Source organism: Panthera onca, chromosome A3, assembly GCF_046562875.1.
Source record: "Panthera onca isolate mPanOnc1 chromosome A3, mPanOnc1 haplotype 2, whole genome shotgun sequence".
Lineage (NCBI taxonomy): Eukaryota > Metazoa > Chordata > Mammalia > Carnivora > Felidae > Panthera > Panthera onca.
Window position 1 is genome coordinate 35372778 of NC_138341.1, and position 14091 is coordinate 35386868.

Genomic DNA, 14091 nt, shown 5'->3' on the forward strand with positions numbered 1-14091 from the left:
GAGATCATGGCCTGAGCCAAAGTCGGGTGATTAACCCACTGAGTCACCTGCGCACCCCTGGGGACATATTTCAAAACTTAAAAATCATTGAACTTTACCTCATCTGTATGTTTTTTTTTTTTTTTTGTTTATTTATTTATTTTTTTTATTTTTTATTTTTATTTTTTTAATTTTTTTAAATATTTATTTATTTTTGAGACAGAAAGAGACAGAGCATGAATGGGGGAGGGTCAGAGAGAGGGAGACACAGAATCTGAAACAGGCTCTAGGCTCTGAGCGGTCAGCACAGAGCCCGACGCAGAGCTCGAACTCACGGACCGCAAGATCATGACCTGAGCCGAAGTCGGCCGCTTAACCGACTGAGCCACCCAGGCGCCCCTATTTTTTTATTTTTGAGAGAGAGGGAGAGAGAGAGAGACAAAGTGTGAGCAGGTAAGGGGCAGAGAGAGAGAGGGAGACACAGAATCCAAAGAAGGTTCCGGGCTCTGAGCTGTCAGCACAGAGCCAGACACAGGGCTCGAACTCACAAACCGGAAGATCATGACCTGAGCTAAAGTCAGACGCCCAACCGACTAAGCTGCCCAGGCGCCCCTCATCCTTGTGTTTTGAAATCTCTGATCATCTCTGTCTCTTTTCCCTCTTCAATGATGAAACCTCAGTAATTCAGAGGCCCAGTTTTGATTAGTTATGTTTGTTTGTTTGTTTGTTTTAAGATTTAATTTTTGGGGTGCTTGGGTGGCTCAGTCGGTTAAGCCTCTGACTCTCAATTTCGGCTCAGGTCATGACCTCAAGGTTTCGTGAGTTTGAGCCCCGCATTGGGCTCCATGCTGATGGCAGATTCTCTCTCTCTGTCCCTCCCCTGCTCATGCGTGCTCTCTTGCTCTCTTTAAAAAAAAAAAAAATTAAAAAAAATATTTTATTTTTAAGTAATCTTTACACCCAACATGGGGCTGTAACCCACAACCCCATGATCATGAGTTGCATGATCTACCGACTGAGCCAGCCAGGCACCCCTTGATTATTTACATTTGAAGTGAATAAATACATCATGGTTTCTTGACCTTGCAGAGTATGGCTTCCTTTACAGATTTGTTATAATTTGTTGAGAATTAATGGTAGTAGATTCCTTTGGATCCTCAGTTTCTCTGGCCAGAAAAAGAAACTGTGTCTGAGGTGTGGCCAGTTGAAATTCGATTGTAGTGTTATGCCAACAACCCAAAAAGGGTTGTCCTTTTTCAAGTGAGTGAGGAGGCTGTCTCATTGCAACATTTAGTGTGTTTAGTGAGAGAATAACAGAGGATTCCCTCCTTGTTACTTTTTCCGCATAAACCTGGCCAAGTGGGAATCATTTGCTGAGGTATAGATTCATGTTTTTAAACATTACCTGTGTGCCATGAAGCTGAGGAGAAGAGGATAGGCTTGATTTAGTTTTGCCTTTGTGGGGAGATTCTACCTCTTCAATATCATGTGTTCATTAGGCGAAGAAAGCGTGATGAGGACCGACATGACATTAACAAGATGAAGGGTTATACTCTGCTCTCGGAGGGCATCGATGAGATGGTGGGCATTATCTATAAGCCCAAGACTAAAGAGACCCGGGAGACCTATGAGGTGCTACTCAGCTTCATCCAAGCTGCCCTTGGGGACCAGGTGAGGAAGCCAGAGGGTGAAACCATGTGTTTGGAGAGGGAGAGAATTGCAACTGGGAAGTATCAGAAGAACCTTGACTGTGGATTTTTCTTTGCGGACGATAGCAGTTTGTGGAAGTGGCTAATATTTACTGAGCACTTGCTTTATGTGGAATAGCACTTTACGTGTTTTCTCTTTTTCAGTCCTCGATGACATCAGGTCTGTGACTAGGCCCTGTTAATATTTATTTTTCATTTTACAGGCGAGAGATACGAGGCAAAGAATAGTTAAGTAATTTTCCTACGTGATAGAGGTTGCAGGGCCACCATAGGAGCCCGGATATTCTATATCTGAAATTTGTGCTCTTGAGCATTATATATGTGTGATTAGTTTAAGGGTCTTTATGCATCTCAGAGGCTCTGGCGAGGGTAAAGAATTACCAAAAGTTTGGTGGGCTAGAGGAGCATTGAGGAGCGCCTCTGCCACCTGTAGAAATGTGCCAGACTTGTGGAATCTGGGTCCTACCTCTTAAGACCACCTACCTAATCTTTTTAAAAACAGATGGGTCTTCCTTCGGTTGTGGCATTTTTTATTAGTAGTGATGAAAGTAGTCAGAATCTGGTAGGCAAGGTTTAAAGAGGCATGGCTGTTCACATCCTGTTGTCACATGAAGCTGGTCAGTGATGTTCTAGATCTTGTTCTAAAATTTTTTTTTTTTTTTGCCTCTAGCCACGTGATATCCTTTGTGGGGCAGCTGATGAAGTTCTAGCTGTTCTAAAGAATGAAAAGCTTCGGGACAAGGAAAGGAGAAAGGAGATTGACCTGCTGTTGGGTCAGACAGATGATACCAGATACCACGTGCTAGTGAACTTGGGCAAAAAGATCACAGACTACGGTGGAGACAAGGAAATCCAGAATATGGGTAACTGAGTTCTTTATGTCCTTATCTTATTAAATGATTGCTTTTGACTTCTAAACTTGATCTTCTAGCCTCAGTCATTAAAACCTCTGCATGTGTCAGTGAGTTCTTGTAACCTCTTTGGTGTTTGAAGAGTTGTGATTGGTGAATCAGAATCCCTAGATACAGCAGCCATTTCTTACTCTTAAGACCCTTTTGTATAGAACCTGGGGGAAAACTTGGGCAGAGCCTGTGTGGGGGCAGGAGTGTGGCACGTTCGGGTGGTTGAGCAGGCGATGCAGGGCCGTATCCAGAACTGGCAGGTTGGAGAAGGCCTCAGAGGTGGCAATGTGGATGGCTCTCTTATATTAAGTGTCTTAGTCTGTGGGTCCTGAGACTATAGATCTATGCTGATGACAGGCAAGTCAGGCAGTTGGGGAGGAATTAGCTCCAAAGTGCCTCATTACACTAATTCACTATTCTTTTTCTTACTTCTTACCGTTGCAGATGACAACATTGATGAGACGTATGGTGTGAATGTTCAGTTTGAGTCTGATGAGGAGGTGAGTGATAAAGCAAACGGATGCAGTCTGTTTTTATTTTTTGAAATTGTTAAGGTGAGGGGACCACTTCTGGCGTAAAGAAGCTTCCTAACTGAAGCCAGATGAATTTTACGGTGTTTGTTTTATGGATGTCTAACTCAGGCATAAATATTATGTTGCTAAGAATTTGCTGCGGTTGCCTTTAGGGATTTATAAAGCAAATTTGAACTTACAAATGTAAGCATATAATAATTTGGTTTTTTAAAATTTTTTATTTTTGTTTTATAAAATTTTTTTTTTAACGTTTTATTTATTTTTGAGACAGAGACAGAGCATGAGCAGGGGAGGGGCAGAGAGAGAGGGAGACACAGAATCTGAAGCAGGCTCCAGGCTCTGAGCTGTCAGCACAGAGCCTGATGTGGGGCTCGAACTCACAAACTGTGAGATCATGACCTGAGCCTAAATCGGACACTCAACTGACTGAGCCATCCAGGTGCCCCTAAACATATAATAATTTAAAATAAATTATGTGGATCAGCAAAAAGACAAAAAGTACAGCATGCACCTCCATTGAGGGCATACATTACCATGTTTTACTGCATTTTATTTTATTTACTTATTTTTTTAAACATTTATTTATTATTGAGAGACAGTGAGAGAGCATGAGCATGGGAGGGGCAGAGAGAGGAGGAGACACAGATTCCGAAGCAGGCTCCAGGCTCTGAGCTGTCAGCACAGAGCCTGACGTAGGGCTAGAACCCACAAGCCGCGAGACCACGGCCTGAGCCGAAATGGGATGCTTAACCAACTGAGCCACCCAGGCGCCCCTGTTTTACTGCGTTTTAATTTATTGTGATAATTTTCCAATTTTCAGTATTGTGTCCTGCCATTTAAAAAAAAAATTTTTTAATGCTTATTTATTTTTAAGAGAGAGAGAGAGAGATGAATGGGGGTGGGGGGCAGAGAAAGAGGGAGACACAGAATCTGAAGCAGCCTTCAGGCTTCGAGCCTCAGCACAGAGCCTGACATGGGGCCTGAATCCATGAGCTGTGAGATCATGACCTGAGCCGAAGTTGGACACCCAACCAACTGAGCCACCCTGGTGCTCCTGTGCCAGTTTTAAAAGAATGCACTTTTGCCCAAGAGCACAGGCATATTTTGTACATGTTTGTTAAAGTAACAATTGCAGCAGCCACTGAGATTTACCACCTAATCAGAATTTCTTGGGGCGCCTGGTGGCTCAGTCAGTTAAGCATCTGACTTTGGCTCAGGTCATGATCTCCTGGTTCGTGAGTTTGAGCCCCGCATTGGGCTTCTCACTGGTGGTGTGGAGCCTGCTTGCGATTCTCTTTTTTCCTCTCTCTGCCTCTCTCTCTCGCAAAAAATAAATTTAAGGGAGTTTAGTAAACTAAGAGGAGAAGCAGAAGAGAGAGTAGAAGCATCGAATGAATCCATGCCAAGTGGACTTAAGAGTAATGAGGTCATTCAATTAAATGTACTGTGGAGTAAGACTGACCCTGGCTCCAGTAAGCTATTGGTTACCTCCCCCTTCCCCCAACCATTGCTCTAACCATGGATCCAATATTAAGTGATTGAGGGGAGAAGTTCTGTGGTGATGCCAGAGTCACTTCCAAATCATGAGTTGGGGTTGGGCTGTTTCTGTAGGAAGGTGATGAAGATGTGTATGGGGAAGTTCGAGAAGAGGCATCTGATGATGACATGGAAGGGGATGAGGCTGTGGTGCGCTGCACCCTTTCAGCTAATGTAAGTACAGTTTGTTTTTGCCTGTTGCTGCAAGGTCAGGGGATTTCTGGGTGTAGCATTTGTTTCTCATATGTAGGTCCTGTTATATATTACTTACCAAGCTACCCTTTTATAGGAGCCGTAATAAACATGCAGTGTCTTGATTTTCTTAAGGCTTCAGTCACTCATTCTCCTTTCCAAAGGCATGTGTTGGTGAAATCTTAGTTTGGTATGCTCCTGAGCTCAATGTAGCAGAGTTTTGTTTTTTCCTTCTGGAAAGTCCTCAAAGGATCGTAGGCTATGGGTGGCAGGTAGAACTTTGTTGTAGGATGATGAGAAAGCTGTTGGTGCAGACAGACATGGTGTGAGCTAAGTGCCTGGTTACCTTTGTAGCTTGTAGCGTCGGGGGAACTGATGAGTTCTAAGAAGAAGGATTTGCATCCTCGGGATATCGATGCGTTTTGGCTACAGCGGCAGCTCAGTCGCTTCTATGATGATGCCATTGTGTCACAGAAGAAGGCAGATGAAGTGTTGGAGATTTTGAAGGTACAGCCAGGACGTTGTTTTGTGTTCATTGTATGTATCTTAGCAGATGGGACGGTGGATGGAAGCAGATGGCTGCGTCCTTAATCATGGTGTTACCTTCTCTCTGCAGACGGCCAGTGATGATCGGGAATGTGAGAACCAGCTGGTTCTGCTCCTTGGTTTCAACACTTTTGATTTTATTAAAGTGTTGCGACAGCACAGGATGATGAGTGAGTATATAGTGGTCTCTTCTGGAGCATATACGTGGTGTGTGTGCATGTGTGATGGAGGCTTTGTTAATTTTCATAGCTTCAGCGCTTCTTTCATTTAGTTTGCTTCCTCCCCCAAGGTTGAAGGTTGATTTTTACCTTACCCCCTTCTTCTCACCTTCCCTTTCTTCCTTTTGCTGTTGCCAGTTTTATACTGCACCTTACTGGCCAGTGCACAGAGTGAAGCGGAAAAGGAAAGGATCATGGGAAAGATGGAAGCTGATCCAGAGCTCTCCAAGTTCCTCTACCAGCTCCATGAGACCGAGAAGGAGGATCTGATCCGGGTAAGGGCTGGGTTGGTTTATCTGTCTGATTCTGGAGCTAGACTGTTTGATTTGGAAAGGAGACCTCATTTAGAAGATTGTAGCGTAGAGCTGAATTCCTATTAGAAAAGGGAATTGAAGAAGTAATTTCTCTGAATTCTTTGAGGTTTGTCACTGGTGTAGATTAAAATCTACACATTGACATTGGTGTGGTCAAGAGACTGTTGACTTCCCATGGTCTTCACCAGCACCATGGACGGTTCACTCTTTGGTTACACAATAAATCATGGTATCTACTGAAAATGCTGGGACAGAACACATGTGTTGGCTGAACACAGAACCCACGCTTCTACCTGTAGGGATAGCCCTTGATGCTGAATTGCTGAATGTCTACTTTTGAAATCCCTGCGCTGTGCATTGTCCCTTTAAAGCTGTTTGCTGTCATCATTCTGGTGGTCCCTGTGGCAAATGTCTGAACATAAAGGGCCCTCTTTCTGTTTGGAGACTTACTGGTCAGCACCTGTGAGTCAGGCTTCGCTAAGCAGGGGTTGGAAGGGACCAGAACCTACAACGGTGAATAATTGTTACTTTATATCTTTCCCCGTCACAGGAGGAAAGGTCTCGGAGAGAGCGAGTACGACAGTCCCGAATGGACACAGACTTGGAAACCATGGATCTGGACCAGGGTGGAGAGGTAAGTATTGGGTCATTTCTAAGGCTATGCCGGATGGAAAACTTAGTTGTTCGCCTTGTTCACTGTGTGTTTTTTTTTGTTTTTGTTTTTTTACCCCCATCTTCCCAGGCACTGGCTCCGCGTCAGGTTCTGGACTTGGAGGACCTGGTTTTTACCCAGGGGAGCCACTTCATGGCCAATAAACGTTGTCAGCTTCCTGATGGGTCCTTCCGTCGCCAGCGCAAGGGCTATGAAGAGGTGCATGTGCCTGCTCTGAAGCCCAAGCCCTTTGGTTCAGAAGAAGTGAGTGAATTATTTTTCTCAGTTTTCTGCTCAGTTCATCTTCCTTCCAGTTTGGATTTCAACCCATTGGCCAAAATGTGACCTTGTGTCATAGATCGTTTATCCCAGAAATGGAAGTTGCTTCAGAGTTTCCCGTTTTGATTTTGAGTCCAGGGGACAGTATTGAATTTCTCATCTGGCCTTCAGTGCAGAGTTATTCAGGGAGGGCGCCAGGAAATACAATCCTGGCCATCCCGCAAAAACAGCCTGCTCAAGGGTGCTGCCAGTGTGTGACATGCATGGCATTTCTTCCTTCTAGCAACTGCTTCCAGTGGAGAAGCTGCCGAAGTATGCCCAGGCTGGATTTGAGGGCTTCAAAACACTGAATCGGATCCAGAGTAAACTCTACCGTGCTGCTCTGGAAACAGATGAGAATCTGCTGCTGTGCGCCCCTACTGTAAGCACTGCCCTGGCTGCTTTGTTCCTGTGGGAAGTGGTGTATGTTTTTGGTGGCGAGATGGTTCATCTTCACCCAAATCCTCTCCCAGTTCTTTTCTCTTTGATGGAGGAGATGTCCTAGGAGGTGCTCTGGTGTCTGTTTTGCCGATAAGCCCGTAGAAGTGAGGACAGGTAAACAGGCCTTCTCATCCTTGATTCTGTCTTAGGGTGCGGGTAAGACCAACGTGGCCCTGATGTGTATGCTCCGAGAGATAGGGAAACACATTAACATGGATGGCACTATCAACGTGGATGACTTCAAGATCATCTACATTGCTCCTATGAGATCTCTGGTGCAGGAGATGGTGGGCAGTTTCGGAAAGGTAAGGGGTAGAAAGGTATTGGGAACAGGTCTAGTGCATCACTGCTTGTGCTGGGACATCTCTGGAATGTCTTGTATGGTGTTTTTCTTCCACTTCAAGGTGGAGCTTGACCCAGGGTCCGAGTATTTCTGAAGCAAGAGTGTCCTGGGCTTGTCTTGGACTTTTGCGAGGATTTAGCATCTTTCTGTTACTGTCTCTGAGTCAGTTTTCTGCTGTTATGTACATTACTGAAGAATTTATGAAATGCTCATAGGATATGGTTGACATTAGACATAGCGGTGTTATTCCAGGTCCTGTTGTCTACAAGTTTCCATTTCCCCCTCTTTGTGCAGACATCCCAGAAATTCTTTGCTTCATTTGCCTGAGTGTAAACTTGGGTTTATTTTAGAAATACGTGTTTGTGTTCATATGATATTTCCCTGTTGGGTCGATACCTCCTTCCAATAATACCCTACATTCAGACTTCCCAGATAAAGTGTGGTGGCAAGGCCCCCTTCAAGCATTCTTGCCTGACGTGCCTCTCCTCCACCTAGCGCTTGGCGACCTATGGCATCACTGTTGCAGAACTGACTGGCGACCACCAGCTGTGCAAGGAGGAGATCAGCGCCACTCAGATCATCGTCTGCACCCCCGAGAAGTGGGACATCATTACCCGCAAGGGTGGGGAGCGCACCTACACACAGCTCGTGCGGCTCATCATTCTGGTGAGCAGGGAGTACTTGAGCACGTAGAGACCAGGCCTGGTCGAGGAGGGTTTGCTGAATTTTAACGCTGTTTCTTCAGTGCTTTCCTCTAGTCACTAGCCTTTATAATGACAGCTGTTGTCAGTATTGCTGTTACCGTTAAATGAGAATCTGCCCCTAAGTGAAAGATTTCTGAGGAGGTGCATGGTGTCTGCCATGTTGTTCTTTATGTGTTTTTTTGTGTCCGAAATGTTTTGGAGTAAATGTAAACAGACAAAACTAATTGTGTCCTCCTCCCAGGGGGGCTTTATAAATAAATAATCCATTCTCGAGGGGAATGAGGAAGGAATCAGGATATTGTGTTCCAAATGTACAGAGAGCACCCAGAGAAGAATGACCTTGAGTCTGGTTGTAGTTTCTTTAAGTTGTCTGGGAAAGCAGAAAGGAGACCTCACATGTTGATTTTCAGCATTCTAGAGCAGGGCTTGGCAGTCTGTGTCTACTGGATTTTGTTTGATCAGAGTATAGCCATACCCATTTATTTACATATTGTTACAGCTGCTTTTGTGCTTTAGTGACAGAATTGAGTACAATTGGCTCTTGAACAACACAGGCTTGAACTGCAGGTCCGCTTTTATGATGATTTTTTTCGGTAAATACAGTACTGGACTATAAATGTATTTTTTCTTTATGATTCCAATAACGTTTTCTTTAGTTTACAGTATCGTAAGAATACAGTATAGAAAACAAGTACAAGATATGTGTTAATCAACTGTTTATGTTATTGGTAAGGCTTCTGGTAAACAGTAGGCTCTCAGTAGTTAAGTTCTGGGCGAGTCAAAAGTTGTAAGTGGATTCTCGACTGTGTGGAGCATCCGTAACCCCTGCACTGTACAAGGGTCAGCTCTGTTTGTAACAGACTGTATGGCCCACAAGCTTAAAATCCTGACTGGCCCTTTGTGAAGTTTGCCAGCCCCTGCTTTAGTTCTACTCAAAGTCTTGTTAGAAGTGCACTCCCTGACCTCATCCCACATCTACTGAAACATAATCTACATTTTAGTAAGATTCTCTGCTACATGCTGACATTCAAGAAGCACTGCCTTAGGCTATGTGAACTCATCATTTGATTCATATCTTTTGCAAGCACAGAGTAGGAAGAATGACTGCCCAGGGGTGAAGCCTTATTTGATATAAATAAAGTTTGCTGAGAAGCTTCATTTTTAGTAAAGAAATTAATCTTTGAGTGAAGTTATAATGAGCTCATTTACCTGAAGTATCAGATTTTCTTGCCATAAAGCATTAGGTTTCACTAAACTAGCAAAGCAGCTTGGTGGTCAGAGCATGTTATTTTCTGGGGTATTTCGTAGTGAGTATTGTCTCACCCTTTGGGTTTCTCTTGCTTGGGATCCCCTTTCTTCTTTATTTGGCTTGGTAGGTATGTACTACAGGATAGGTCTATTAGGAAAGAGGACTACATTTTTCTAGCCCTAGAGGTAATTGGCCACCCCCTCATGCCTTAGGATGAGATCCATCTTCTCCACGATGACAGAGGTCCTGTTTTGGAAGCTTTGGTGGCCAGGGCCATCCGAAACATTGAGATGACCCAAGAGGATGTCCGACTCATCGGTCTTAGTGCCACCCTCCCCAACTATGAAGATGTGGCTACCTTTCTGCGTGTAGATCCTGCCAAGGGCCTCTTTTACTTTGACAACAGGTACAAGAAAGACTGGGAGAAGATTAGGGTGACCTTCCTGATGCCCTTCCCCCTTTTCAAGGAGCTCTTTTGGATTGGGTATTAGACGGATTTTGGGTTTTGATGTGGTGTGAATCCAGGAAAGAATGTCCTTTCCATTGAAAACAACTGTCTGTTTCCTCACTATTTTGTGCCAAAAACCTCATTTATCTAATTTGAATTTCTAGCTTCCGCCCAGTGCCTCTGGAACAGACTTATGTGGGTATCACAGAGAAAAAAGCTATCAAGCGTTTCCAGATCATGAATGAAATAGTCTATGAGAAAATCATGGAACATGCTGGAAAAAATCAGGTCTATCTATGGTTTCCTATTAAACTCTGTTCTTTTGCATTTTTGACTTCTATAAAGAGAAAAGACACAAGACAAATCACCAGTATTAGGAATGAAATTGGATATTAACATGGAACCTGTAGCCATTGAAAGGATAATAAAGGATTATTATGAATAACTTCACATGTACATTTGACAACCTAGAAAAAATAAGGGGCCTGTTCCTCAAAAATTACTAACTACCAAAACTCAGCCTTGATGAAGAAGATAACCTGAATAGTTTCATAGCCATTAAGGAAATTGAATTTGTAATTTAAAAACTCCCAAAAAAGAAATCCCCGGGTGTGGATAATCAGTCTGTCTCTCTACATTATCAAGGGTCCTTCCATAAAAGATTTGGCTGACTTACAGTGAAAATAAAGTTGAAAACTAAAAACTAGTGAAAGAGGACATTTTACTAGAAAAAATATATTTTTTTAATTAAACACCATTTGGTCACGTTAACCAAGACAAAAACCAAGGGAAAGTGGCAGGGTGTGTATATTTTTTTATAAAAAAAGCCTATGAATCTAGATGAAGAGACCAATCTTTTCTTTCTTTTTAAGTGTATTTATTTTAAGAGAGTGGAGAGAGAAAGGATCCCAAGCTGGCTCTGCGCTGCCAGTATGGGGCTTGAACTTACAAAATTGAGTTCATGACCCGAGCTGAAATGAAACTGAGTTGGATGCTTAACCGACTAAGCCACTTAGGTGCCCCAAGACAAATCTTTTCTCAGCACTAAATACTTGGAGGACTTTATTTCCTACCAAATGGTACTAGTCTATACTGAGACTTCCTAAGTCCTTTTACAAAGGCTAGTGCCTATCATTGAATACAGTATATGAGCTGTTACTTTGCAGACACATTCTTCAGGTGACTTAGAATCCTGTCAGGTGCCTGAACACAGATTTATTACTGGGAGTTCTGAATTTGCATCTATATTATACTTAAATGTGGTTTTAAAGATAGGATGCGAAGAGTTAGCTTAGTTTCCCAGCTACAGAACTCTGCCACTGTACTTTGTACTTTATTCACACAGGGTCTTAGGCGCTTCTGAATCAGTATACCTTCCTGCCATTGCTCTTCTCGGGGTTTCTGGCCTCATAACAGTGTAGCTTCTGCTTCCTGGTGCTGGTGCCATGGGGCCAGAGGAGTGACAGTGGTAGCTGCGTCTCTTGACTGTGGCAAACTGTGGTTTCTCCTTAGGTGCTGGTGTTTGTCCACTCCCGGAAGGAGACTGGGAAGACGGCCAGGGCCATCCGGGACATGTGCCTAGAGAAGGACACTCTGGGTCTGTTTCTGAGAGAGGGCTCAGCCTCCACCGAAGTTCTTCGGACGGAAGCTGAGCAGTGCAAGGTGAGGAGAGACAGGCCCGGTTCTCTTGTTTCCTACCTGGTAACTGGTTCAATCCGAGGTTGTCCAGACAGTCCTCGACTGCATCGTGGTGCTGTTGTTTCACACAGGTGAAGGTTGATTGTCTGGGTCTGGTTCTGTGGAATAGGTAGGGGGCAGGGTCTCACGGGAAGAGATCTACTTAGTCTCTGTGGAGTTCCCACAGCGAGGCTCACCTCCTCACCTGTTTTTTTTCTGTTCCACAGAATCTGGAGCTGAAGGATCTTCTGCCATATGGCTTTGCTATTCATCATGCAGGCATGACCAGAGTTGACCGGACACTTGTAGAGGATCTTTTTGCTGATAAACACATTCAGGTGAGCGTGGGCAAAGTGTAGGCATCAGAAGACTTCAGGTGTCAGATGCCATGTTTGCACCCAGTACCTTATGGTAAACCAGGTTAGAGGGTTGTGGGAGGTACGGTAGATAGAACTTTGGCCACCTCTCCCAGCTCTTCACCTACTGCATCAGGGAAGAGGAGTGATTTTAGGAAAGCGTTTGAGAAGCATAACAAAGGAAGCGTGTCAGTGACTCCAGATGTCACCAAGCAGGGCCTCGTAAGGTTAGGACCTCGTATGTTCTCTCTCTCAGGGTGTATTGTTAATTGTTTGGTAACTTTAAGTTGATTAATATTAGCCTACAGTTTTACCTCTTAAGTATCTCGAGAACTGTGGAATGTTAATTATTGAATAGACGAGGAACCAAGGGACTCCTTTCCTCTTTATTCCAGTGTTACCTTGACAAGTGTGGGACCCACCTCAGTCCTGCTAGAACCTTTAAGGCCAGTTTCTAAGAGAACTTGGGGATACTAACCCTGTGGTGGTAACGTCTTTTCTTTATTACCTTGGCTTTGCTTCTATAGGTTTTAGTTTCCACAGCAACTCTGGCTTGGGGTGTGAATCTCCCCGCACATACAGTCATCATCAAAGGCACCCAGGTGTACAGTCCAGAGAAGGGGCGTTGGACAGAACTGGGGGCACTGGACATTCTGCAGGTATAGAGCCTTTGAGGTTATTTTCAGTGGGGAAAGGTATCCTGTGTATAAAATTTATGCAAAGAGGCCAAAAAGGTGGCAGATGGAAGGTGGGGTTCTGTAAAGTAGAAGTCTGGGAACAAAACCGGAGGCTCTGTGGCCATAGCTCTCTTAAAAGGTTTGCAACCTGTTTCTGACCTAGATGCTGGGACGTGCTGGAAGACCCCAGTATGACACCAAGGGCGAAGGCATACTCATCACGTCTCATGGGGAGCTACAGTACTACCTGTCCCTCCTCAATCAGCAACTTCCTATTGAGAGCCAGATGGTATCAAAGTTGCCTGACATGCTCAATGCGGAAATCGTGCTGGGGAATGTCCAGAATGCCAAGGTAGGGAAGGGCTCTGCCCGTCACGCGTCTTGCCTTCTCCAGAGAAGCCAAGGTACCAGGGTGGGATGGTCTCCATTGTGGTGTTGTGGACCACCAGCACGTAGGGGCTTCCAACCCTGTGCCCCACATCTTCAATGTAAGCAGTCTCTCTGAAGCTTGTCAACTCTGTGGCTGACAATTCCCCTTGTTACCAAGATCTCAGAACTCTGTCGTTCTAATAAGATACTAGAAACCTTCAGAAGACAACATACATTCTTCTAGTTGGGAATTAATTTCTCTTTTTTTAAAAAATATTTTGAGAGAGAGTATGTGCATGCGAGCAGGGGAGGGGCCGAGAGAGAGGGAGAGAGAGAATCTGCACTGCGTGGAGACAACGTGGAGCCCAACTTGGGGCTCCTTCCCACAAACTGTAAGATCATGACCTGAGCCAAAATCAAGAGTCAGACACTTAACCGACTGAGTCACTCAGGCGTCCTTGGAATTAATTTCTAAGTGACCTCTGGGAGCTTTTCATTTGGACATAATTACTCCATGCGCAGACCAGCGGGTTTTCTCTTGTAGGATGCGGTGAACTGGCTTGGATATGCCTATCTGTATATCCGAATGCTCCGATCCCCAACCCTCTATGGCATCTCTCATGATGACCTCAAGGGAGATCCCCTGCTGGACCAGCGCCGACTGGATCTGGTTCATACTGCCGCCTTGATGCTGGATAAGAACAATCTGGTCAAGTATGACAAGAAGACAGGCAACTTCCAGGTGAGTGGGTTGAGGGATTGAGCCACAGGTCTCAGTAAAAGTGGTGATCTCAGGCAATTTTTTAAATTGTTTTCTTGATTTGAGCACTGCCTGTGTAATTGCCCATTGTGTAGAAAAACAGGTGGGATTAGACTGTGCCCTTTGAATCTGGGAACCTCTAAAATGGTATAGTAGAACCTGAGGGTG

At 44.4% G+C, this 14091-nt stretch overlaps 1 protein-coding gene across 1 annotated transcript in view; it reads left to right on the forward strand.

Annotated features, from left to right (window-relative positions):
- Positions 1–14091, forward strand: part of SNRNP200 (small nuclear ribonucleoprotein U5 subunit 200) — a 28765-nt gene that overhangs the window by 1723 nt on the left and 12951 nt on the right. Inside the window, exons 3-21 of the mRNA XM_060653857.3 lie at positions 1479–1650; positions 2359–2551; positions 3035–3090; positions 4735–4833; positions 5206–5358; positions 5468–5567; positions 5754–5890; positions 6480–6563; positions 6672–6845; positions 7144–7281; positions 7490–7645; positions 8179–8349; positions 9849–10042; positions 10249–10372; positions 11597–11746; positions 11989–12099; positions 12645–12776; positions 12958–13146; positions 13708–13905. Coding sequence (XP_060509840.1) covers positions 1479–1650; positions 2359–2551; positions 3035–3090; positions 4735–4833; positions 5206–5358; positions 5468–5567; positions 5754–5890; positions 6480–6563; positions 6672–6845; positions 7144–7281; positions 7490–7645; positions 8179–8349; positions 9849–10042; positions 10249–10372; positions 11597–11746; positions 11989–12099; positions 12645–12776; positions 12958–13146; positions 13708–13905 — 2731 coding nt within the window. The remainder of the gene's footprint in view (positions 1–1478; positions 1651–2358; positions 2552–3034; positions 3091–4734; positions 4834–5205; positions 5359–5467; positions 5568–5753; positions 5891–6479; positions 6564–6671; positions 6846–7143; positions 7282–7489; positions 7646–8178; positions 8350–9848; positions 10043–10248; positions 10373–11596; positions 11747–11988; positions 12100–12644; positions 12777–12957; positions 13147–13707; positions 13906–14091) is intronic.